A 10980-nucleotide genomic window follows, 5' to 3' on the forward strand; every position below is an offset into this window, starting at 1 on the left:
TACACCGGGGGTGTCTCTGCTGGTCTACATCTCAGTATCATGTTTGATAAAGTCAAGTCAAGTCAATTTATTTGTTTGGCACCAAATCACAACAAAAGTAGAGCAGGTCCAGCACCTCACTCCTTCAGTGAATTTACACCCAACAATTCTCCATCAGCAGCACATCCTGCAACAGCAGGATTTAGCAGGCAGGAACGTGGAGCAGATCCAGGATCAGTGGGGACGGCCTGCTGCTTTGACCGGTTGGGGGGGGAAGAGAGCAGGAGAGTGGGACAGAGACAAATACAAGACAGACAATGGAGAAAGACAGATATGCAGAAGGAAAGAGAGGGACAGAGAGAAAGGGGGAGAGAGAAAGGGAAGAGACTGATGGACAGACGGGGGACGTGAACAGGTGGAGCTACGGGTGGCATCTTGAGCCTCTTCAGGTCTGCAGCCTCCTCCAGCAGCACCCAGGATCTGGGATGAGGGGGCCTGAAGGCTCCCGAGAAGAAGACAAGTTAGTAATGCATATGAGTGTGTATATGTATATATATATATATATATATATATATATATATATATATATATGTTAAAAAAAAAAAAAATATATATATATATATATATATATATAAAGCTGAAATTTCCACTTCATAGTTTTACTTAATAAATGAAACTTAATTTAAAAGATTTAAGAATTTCTCATTTTTATTTTCATGTTTTAAAATGCATAATCTCAGTGTAATCAAAATTTGAGACTTAATCTATATTTTGCTTTTTTTAAAATTATCAGCAAAATAAGGATAGTAATAATGTAATGACTTTTTACTTGGTCATTTTAATCGTGATACAATTCGTTCAGGCATTGTAAAAAGCAACTTACATCCAACACGCTGGAATAATCCAGTCTGACAGCAGAAGTCGCGTTTTCTTTTAGTTTGTTTTGATTTGTTTTGCTTTTGACCCGATTGAAACTTTTGATTTGACTGAAACTAAAGGCATGTAATTTTAAAACTTTGTAAATACCCTTTGCTAATTGTTGATTAATTTCCCTGGAAAATAAGTGATTTAAAGCACTTAATTCTTATACGCTTACATCATGTGGATATTTGTGGATTTGCTTGTGCCCTAAAAAAATATCTGACACGACGCGATTAGAATTAAAAGTTAAAAACAAACAAACAAACAAACCTTGTTACAGCTGAAAATTCAACATTTGGTGTTCCCACAGGGAAGGAAAACTCCAAATAAGATGTCTTCTTTATACAGCCTCTTTCTCTTAATATATAACTGAGCTTAATTTGAAATTTGAGAAAAAGAATTTCACCACACATCTTAAATTCAGCTCCTGAGAAATACCCCATTTCCCACATATCTTTTATTGAACAGAAGCAATTGTAAAGATCCAGGAGAAAACTTGATTGGCTTGAAAATGAGCTCTGAAACGCGTGCCAGTGATCGTAGTCAAGCTATATTTGAATCACTAAGCAGCACAGAAGTCTGGTTTCTCTTGTTCCCACTCCAAGCGGACAGCGGAATCCTCCTCTGGGCAGTTTCCATGTAGTTACACAAGGTTATTGCCTATATAAAACCTTTATGGGAGTTTTACACACTCAGCATCCACAACTCCTTGAGGTTTACACTGGAAGTCTGTCAAATCCTCATTGAAATTAAAATACGACCCTCATCAAGAGGACAAAGTATTAGAACCAGAATAGTAAACATCTGTTCCACTGTAGAAATTCCTGTTTGGTTCCGATTTTTTTTTTTTTCTCCTCCAAAAGTATAATTTCCACATGCGGCATAAAATAACAACACAGGAACAAGTCTATCATCATCCATTTTTTTGGAAAATATTTTGGGAATATTTATTATAAAAATATAAATGTTTCCACTACAAATCCTTTTACATTAGTCGACAAGGCCATCTACAATTGAACACATAAACTCTCACACAAACACACGGGTCAGTTCTTGAGACAGAAAATAAGGGTTCTAGATACGGGGTGCATAACAGTATTGCTCTCTCAGATGTCCCAGGTTTTTATAAAGTCAGTCAAAACCCAGAAACACAGATAACACTGACACATAATTTACTGTATGCTAACAAAAAAAAAAAAAAGAAAAAAAAAGAAAAAAGAAAAAGGAAAGAAACATCATTGTGCTGTATAATGTTAACAAATAAATAATCACAATTGCGTTTTTTTTTGTTGTAGAAAATAAAAACAAATATAATTCAAAATAAGATAAAATATAATACAGATGATTTTTGTCTCTTTTTTTTTAATTAAAGTTGTTGCACAATTTTTTTTATTTATTCTTTTATACATACAAAATTTGTACAAAGAGGGATGGCCATGTACATAGTGTGAGATCTGTAGGGCTAGTTGCTATCATTACCATGGTTTACATTATGTACATGCTAATTAAACCACATAGCAGCAACAGCAGCATCCACAGGTAGAACAAAAGACCAAATGACACTGTCAACAGGGCGGAGTTTCCCAAAAGCACCAACGTCATCTCTTTAACATATGTTCAGTCTGTAGCCGAGGCCATTCAACTCAAAGGAAAGTGCTCAAATATTGTGTAGGGAGTGCCAGAAGCTCAAATATGGAAGCTGAGAGCTGCCGTGCCGGTAGTTACAGTGCCTTGATTGCAAGTTAATTCTTTTGTTATTTTGCGTGCAGCGCGCTGCTTTCGTTGGGTTAATTTGTCAAATTGTCCGGAGAAAAAAAACGTGCAGATTTTGACAAGACAAGCACTTAATTTCTTTTTTTCTCCAGACAAAAGAGAAGCAGAATTCTGGTTCGTTTGATAACACTTGATTTCAGCTTTCTAGACTCTCATGACTGTCAGATCATCGCAGAACGGTAACCTGTGGGCCTGCAAGACTTCTATTCAAATGCTGAGGACCTGGACTGAAGTAAAATAATGAGGTGATCAACAATCGACACTCCTTGACCGCACATTCTCATCTCAAAATAATTTCCTTGCCGTCATCGCCACATATTTAGCCTGGCACTCCTGATCTCCGATAAACACTGGGCTACCAGTAAAAGTCTAAGACTTTCTCACTGTAATGAAATTAAAGTTATCAAGAAAACAAGCTTACTTAGCTCAAGATACTTCAATGATTAACTCGTGATCCAGACATAACTAAATTACGAGCATGGCCGCTCTGGGCTTCTGTACAAAGACAACACCCTCATAATTGAATATTGCGTATCCAAAAAGTGCCAAAGTGCCAGTTCGCGAACACTGACTGCACCGAGGGTTCGGCTGGATGACATCAAGGCATGAGACTACCATCTACGTACTTCACAGCTACACTCCATCATCCCAGCTCTACGGTGCGTTTAGGAAATCTCATCCTGGACATGTGCACTTGGATGTCATCTCAGAAAAATCGTTCATTTATAAGAGGCGTCTGCATCTGTCTTGAGGGGATTTTCTTGTTCGTTTTGTGGGCAGCGATCATCAACCCTTCAAGGGTATTAGATCCAAAAAATGGAACTTTTTGCATTGCGATCCCAACATGATCCAACTCAGTCACGAGGCACTCTACTATTTGCATTAAATACACCAGGATTTTTCTCATTTTTACACTTGAATAAAATATTTTTTTTCCTTTTTTTTTTTTAATTTTTTGAAGAAAGAAGAAAATGACAGCTCCAACATGGCTTTTGTTAATTTTCCAACCAAAGAAAGGAAACTACAGTTTTACAACACCGTCACCGTTGGTACTGTGTTGTGTGTGATGCTAACTAACCTGACTTCCCTGAAAAAAGAAACTCGACACCTCAGTTGTACGACATGAATCTCTTTCCCCTCTTCATCAGTCGCTCGACAGTTCCCGCTCTCGTCCCTCTCAACCTGCGCTCTACATTCCTGGTTCAGCTTGATCTGTTTCCCCGTGTCACAGCAAATATAACAAAGAATGTATACATCCTGAGATTTCACACATTGGATTTTTGGGGGCGGGGGGGGGGGGGCAGCACGACAACTGTACAATATCTGTTCAGAAGCACATTGAACATAAATGTCACCGTAAAGAAAATTAGGTGTGTGACGTGTGTGTTATGGCCCCTGTACCTTCAAAGCAATCCATTTTACATGTAACATGGCTTCCATACAATGCAACTATTTCAATGATTATCATAATTATTGCTTTTATGTGAGATGTCTACTGAATGCAAATGCTATAGGTTAGATGTATTGTTTTAGCTGTATCCATATACCAGCACAGTTCTCTCATGGAAAGAGACAGTGAATGTAGGTAGTTACAGAGAATCTCACGCCTCAAGACTTCATTAGTCCAGGAAGGATCCATATTCGAGGAGGGAGGAGGGGGGAGGAGGGGAGGGGAGGGAGGGGGTCAGCTGCTGCTCGCTGCCATGAACTTTCACACAGGGCGTCTCAGCCAGGTCACAGCCTTGCTCCACAGGTACGGTGGGAGGAGACTCCGAGCATGCCTGTCCCCAGTTGGCTGTAAATGGACGGCTCTGCTATCCACCTGCACCAAAAAAATGGAAGAGCTGCAGCTCCAGTTTGTCCACTCCTTGCCCAGTATGCCAGTCTAATCCCAGTTTGTATCCCTGACCAGGTCTCTTTGACCTTCTCATCTCTACCCTCCTATTCGTCTGTAAGGCATTTCAACTGGGGCATGGAAGGACAGCGAGTTCAAGAGTCAGCCGGTTAACCGGTGAGCTACACTGGACTCTTCCCATTTCTCTCTGGACTTTTTATTGTCTTTCAATCAAACAATAAAAGCCCTCATCGGATTAATGTCTGATAATTCCTCCATTTTATTCCATCTTTAGTATGGGTATGCAGTCGCTGTATTAGCAAGCAGTTAGCTCCCACCGTCTGTTAAGACAGTCGGACAGACACGTCTCCGGTGGTTCATGTGTTGATTTCATCTGTTAAACAGGTACTGGGCCGTTCTTGGTGTGAGATTCTAGGGCTTTGAGGCTGCTCACAATCTTCTTCTGTGGTCCTACAATTGTCACTCCAACCTTTTTTAAATCCCTGGCGTGAAGGAGGGGGAGACAAAAAAAGGGAAGGGAGGGAGAGGGGGGGTCATTTACAAGACACAATCAGAGAGAGAGGGAGAGAGAGAGAGAGAGACATGACAGAGGGAAAGATTGGGGGGAAAAGATAGAAAGTATGCATTAGTGATGAAGGATGTGACACCCTTGTGACATTTAATGGCATGCACCCAGCTCTACTCCCTTCACTTTCTCGTGCAGTTGCCATTCACAGTGGACTGCGTTTCCCAGAAGGCCAGTGAGCTGCCACATCTCTGACCACTCTCCATCACTAACAAACGGCGACACGGGCCGATGGCGCTGCACTGACAGTTGCTATTACGACCCTGTCAGAGCAGGAAACATGAGGGCCTTGTTTCTGCTTTGGAGGCTGGTGAAATATATTTAACAGGCAGGTAGAAATATGGCTGAGGAACACCTCTGACATATGATTGGGATGAGCCTGTTCACTTAATGTTTGATAAATCGATTTTTGATTATTTTTCCATTTAAGGATAAGGAAACACTTTTTTTTTTTTGTCAGGAAGTTCAGCTCATTTGGAGCTTGTCCTTAAAGTGAAATTCCATCCCAAAAAAGGCGTATTTTGCCCTTCGTGTACTCACAAATAGACGTCTTGAATTCACACGGACAGTTTTTCCTTGCTGCATTCTCTGTGACTCCAGGAAGCAGAAAGAGCCAGCCACGCATATTTAGCTTGAAGCTAATGATGACACATGATCACAACTACAAACAACAGCAAAATGTTCCGAAAAGTTTCTGAACTCTTGGCTTTGAGCTAAAGAGAAACAAACTGTGTTTACTGCAAGCACAAAATGGCAAAGCTCATCACCAGAAGCACCAAAATAAAATGTGTGTACTTTGTTTTGAGCTCAAATCAAAGTACCTGTGGATTACTGAGTACATGGCTCCAAAAAGAAGACATGGATAAAACCAGACGATGGGCTTGAGATTATGTAAACTGGTGATTATTTGCAGTTTTGCTGTTGTCAGCGATCAGTCTCCGTTAGCCTCAAGGTAAATATACGTGTCTGGCTCTTTCTGCATTCTGGAGTCACAAAGAAGAAATGCTGAAAAGAAACATTTTTATGAACTCAAGACGACTATTGGTGAGCACTTGAAAAGCAAAATACAGGTTTTAGGTGAAGCATCACTATAACGCATCATCTAAATCAAACACGGTAGCAAGTCAGCCTGATCCGAATATCGAGCCACGTCTGAAACACAGCAACTCTACAATACATTTAAGTCAGGAGCAACAGACAATAACAATAAGTAACAATAAGTTACAGTCATTGCTTTCTTTAGTCCAGTCATTATAACGAATGCAAGTATTAGTAGAAGCAGAGGGGATTCAATCAGAGTGATGGCTTTTTTATAACAAACACTTTAGTGTGTTAAGAGTAAAACAAAACAAAAATAAAGAAGAGAAGAATTGATTATGGAAGCAGAGTGTTGAGTTAGCAAAGCAGCCAAACAGCAGACAATCAGACGGACATCACTTCACTCTGTGCTAGGATATAAAGGGATAGTTAACATTTAACGGAACTTCACGGGCACCTGAAAACTGTAAAATTTAATGTGAATATCTACTTATACGCAGTAAATACAACCAAAAGGAAGGACAACTTCGTCTCCATCCACACAATTCCAAATTATTCACCATCATCAATAACTATCCCTTTAAAAAGTCAGAAGTGAAAGCCCATCAGAAGCTGTGTAATTCGGTTAGTTTCTCCAAGGCAGGTGTTAGCCGCAATGCACCACCCACCATCCAGAGTCCGAGGAGGCATGAGGAGAGGATATCTGGGTGTTAGAGAGTGGTGATCCCCATGGACGGCTCCCATTCTGGGCAAGTTGCTGGTGTGACGTGGACCTCTGTCAGAACCACTCTACTGAGAAACAGCCACGCCCGCCAACGTTAACATGATATTCTTGGGACACGTACATCAAATGCCCTGAAAATCCACTTAAGGTCACAACAATTAAAAAAGAGGAAGTGCGTTACCTCCCAAAGTATCAGGGGATTTTAGGAGAAGTGAGCAGCTGAGAGAGTAGACAAGTTCTCATGTTGTCAACATTGCAATCCGAACACATTTCAGGCTAATTAGTCTCCTTTGTGTCTTAATGTTCTTGCCTTGGGAGTTGATGTTGTCATCTTTTCTATACATCAAAAATATTTGTTGTGTTCTCATTAAATGACAATACCCACATGAGCCATGTGCATATGTTCCTCTCATCGTAATTAGATAAGCTCGCTTGCTGTTTACAGCATATCTGGATGAATCAATAATGATGCCCCCCCCCCCACACACACACACACACAAACAAACACAAAAAAAAAACCAATCTATGGAGTAAAACATGTCTGACTACAAGTTGAGCTGTTACGCGGGACGAAGGAGTGATGTATATTGCTACTGCGCTTTCTGGTTGGATGTCAAACTTCCTCTCGTTGTTCAGTACTTGTGCTGTTTAATGACAATAAATTTGAGTCGGATCTAATCGATGGTTTTCTCCTGCAGTCTTGACTCAGCAATGTCCATCACTCCAGCGGGAAACTTCTTCAGGGTTTTCTGTCTTCAGAACAGTTTGAGCTCGCAAATACAACCCACCATTTTAAAAAAGGACAATTTATCCCAAAATAAAAGGGACATGGACCTGATTTCTGAGAAGAGACGTGGATGTTTTGTTTTTGACTCATAAAGCATTGAAATACACCATAAAGTTCAAATGTGTTCTATGGAAAAGGCTGACATCTCTGCAGCCGATATCTCAGAAGGATGTTTTATTGTTATTATTTTGGGATAAACTATCCGTTTAAGCACTCCATCACTCTTTACAATACGGAAATATCATCTTTAAAAGACTATTTGTCCTACTAAGTGTCATGGTGTCCCCTGGTGCCTGGCTTGTTTTGCTGCTGTCTCTGATCACGCGGAAGACAAGTGGCCCTGACGGCTGTTAAGACTGTTTTAACCTGAGAACTTTGTTTTTTTCTAATCATTTATTTCTAATCATTGCAATGTTCTTTCTTTCTTGTTTGTTTATTCTAATCTATCTGTAAATAAAATACGCCCTCTGGTAAATGAAAGCTCTACACGAGGAGAGAGAGAGAACCAGTTTCTGTATCACAGGGGAGACAAGGCCGACCCCGAGCTCCGCTTATCTGCTGTGTCAGGACATGACATAAATGGGATTAGGCCAAGTTATGACAATCATTTATTCAGTCTGTCCTTGGAAGGTTTAAAAGGTCTTTCCTGATTGGCAAAGGAGTGCAAAGCCTGTAGCGATAGAAAGTACTACAGACAGGAAAGCTGCCGTAGTCTACTGAGTTGTCTTTGAACACAGTGTTTGTCCGTAGAAAAGGTACTGTTCAGGGTTTCTCCCCACAGGTATCATTCAGTTGTCCAACACTTTAAGTTAACTGAATTACTTGTGAAGTCAAATACGACTTGAGCTTCACATGCACCTTGCCCAGATGACAACAATAGAACAAATGATGTGGCGTTTCCTCGTCAATTCATCCCATCCTAAAAACGCGCCTAAAGTACTCCAGCAGATGAGTCAGCACGCTGCAGACAAGTATGATTACTGTTCCACAGAGGTCAGAGCACCGCCGAGCCTCGTGCTGAATTTCAAAGACTAGATTAAGTCCGTACCAATCAATAGAATAATCTATAGCGAGGATTGCATAGTCTCAGCCAAGGCAGCTCGGCTTGGGTGCCTTGGCCTCATCCTTCAGTGGATTAATATTGAGATGATCCAATTTAACAACTCGCCATTGAAAAAGAAAAAAGAAAAAAAGAAAGCGTAGGCCAATATGATTTCTGTAGCGCAAGATTACACTGGTGCACTGTATATGTGATGTGCTTTATTGATGCGTACAGTAGATTTCCACAGAGGCTGCACTTCAAGCACTTTGTGACAATGACTGCAGATTAACTTTTTATTGATCACGCATATTCGTAGCTGAAGGAGCATGAGAAATGTCAGAGAGTAGAAACAGATCCATGTCTGAATGAAGAGTCAGAGAAACAAGCGGAAATGTTATCACTGACAATGACCTGCTGATGCCATCTAGTGGCCAGAGCAATTATGAACAGAGCAAAAGCTGAAGGAGGTCAATATTCAGCATGAAGGTTTGTATCGGGAGGTCGACTGCAACGACGACGATGGTCCAATAAATACCAGAATTTGCAGCAAGAAATTGCATTTTTTTTGTCCTAGCACCAAATTCCTGTTGCCAAGATATTGGGTTTTTTTGGTGGTGGGGGGTTGAGGGGAGTGATTTTTGACAGCCGTTGCAAGAAGAAGCTTGTGCTCATTTCCCATTTCAACCACAAGACTGTTTCAGAAACGATCACTGTAACCTCATGAAGATGCTTAGAGAACCAGAGTCACCTTGGTGAGTTACTGGTTTGCAGTATCTGAAAGATAAGTTTTATCTCATGTGAAAACTACAAGGCTTTATTACAATAACTTTATGCCAAAAAGTATTTGCTTTTACACATACAGTACAAAAACATGATCTTCTTTCAACTTCTGCCTCTGTGGTTGTTGTTGCAGCATTGAGAGCGTGGCTAAACGCCTGTCACGATGGGTTACCACGACACCTTTAGAAACGGTTCCATAGCTTCCTTAACTTCTTAAGAGATAAAGTGTGTGTGTTCTTCATCAAGGGCCTCTACAAGTTCCCAGTAATGCTTTGCCACAGGACTGGGGCCCTGTAAACACTGCTGACATGAATAGGCAGAGTATCCTTGTAGTGTGTGTGTGTGTGTGTGAGTGTGTGAGTGTGTTTGTCTTACTCTGTGGACGTCTTGGCCAGGGTGTCACAGGAGCTGTAGCTGACCCCAGAGAAGGCCTCCTTACAGGGTAAGGTCCTCATTCCATCCATCCAGTCACCCATCGTCCCCACTGAGGGAACCTCTGAGCTGCTCCGGTCCAACAACAGGTTGGCTGGCCTGGGGGGGGGGGCAGAAAATGAAGAAGAAGTCAACGCATTGTTTTAACCACACAAAGGCATCGAGGCTCTGCTGTCTAGTCAGTCAGTTGACCTCTGCATCATCACTTCATCTATTTCTGCTCTTTTCTTCTCATTTAATTACATGAGAAATGATTTCATGTAATTTCCTTGCACTGATATTTATACATTTTAACATACATACTGTACTATCCTCATACCCAAGCTCTTTTGTGTCTTTTGCATTATAAATATGCACAATGCCTTCAGGACGTGAACACATGAGGGAAATCAAACCGTAACAACAATTATTTCCATAATATATTTAACATATTCAAGAGCAAGATTAAACTAACAATAGCGCCTTCGTTTTCTGTCGAATATCATTACCATTTCCTGCAGTACAATTACAATGCAGAAAAAAAAAACCCAACAACATTAAATTTGATTAGACTTGAAGGTTTCAATTGCATCAAATCAAATTAAAAGCACTGCGTTGGGCTTTAGAGCACTCAGTCAACAGTAGAGGGTGAGGGAAAGGCTGCAGGCACTGTTCTGACTAGCTCTGACTGATCACTTCTGAGGACGCTGTGAGAGGCATGATGAGAGAGAGAGGGAGTGAGAGAGAGAGAGAGCGTGAGAGAGAGAGAGAGAGAGAAAGGAATATTCCTGCTTGAGAAGAGAATTCATTTCCCTATCAATCAATATCTTGTGCTGAGTTTGCCACTGATGGAATCTTGATAATTATGTGCAATCCTGTGTTAGTTACTGTTTTTGTTAACAGTATTTAAAGTAGGTTGCTAATGGCAGACATAGTTGGTTGCCCATCTGCAATTACTGTACAAAGCCTCCAAGATGAACTCAGCAACACTAGAAAGTCCACAACCGGCTGGATTCACATGTTTGGCTCAAGTTTTGTCGCTAAAATTGGGTGAAAAAACAAGAAAATACAACAACAACTGCATTACACAACCAATTAAAATTCC

At 40.7% G+C, this 10980-nt stretch overlaps 1 protein-coding gene across 6 annotated transcripts in view; it reads right to left on the reverse strand.

Annotated features, from left to right (window-relative positions):
* Positions 1 to 1640: 1640 nt before the first annotated feature.
* Positions 1641 to 10980, reverse strand: part of epha3 (eph receptor A3) — a 218958-nt gene continuing 209618 nt past the window's right edge. For 5 of the 6 annotated variants that reach the window (XM_086219856.1, XM_086219857.1, XM_086219858.1 and 2 more), the window contains 2 exons: positions 9840 to 9995; positions 1649 to 5010 (listed from right to left, as the gene is read on the reverse strand). In XM_086219856.1, the coding sequence (XP_086075982.1) occupies positions 4905 to 5010; positions 9840 to 9995 (262 nt within the window). In that variant the 3' untranslated portion in view covers positions 1649 to 4904. Of the gene's footprint in view, positions 5011 to 6799; positions 6924 to 9839; positions 9996 to 10980 lie in introns of all 6 variants that reach the window. The other variant, XM_086219855.1, reaches the window with a different exon arrangement.

Source organism: Aulostomus chinensis, chromosome 12, assembly GCF_037954235.1.
Source record: "Aulostomus chinensis isolate RoL2024-O1b breed Wild chromosome 12, RoL_Achi_v1.0, whole genome shotgun sequence".
Lineage (NCBI taxonomy): Eukaryota > Metazoa > Chordata > Actinopteri > Syngnathiformes > Aulostomidae > Aulostomus > Aulostomus chinensis.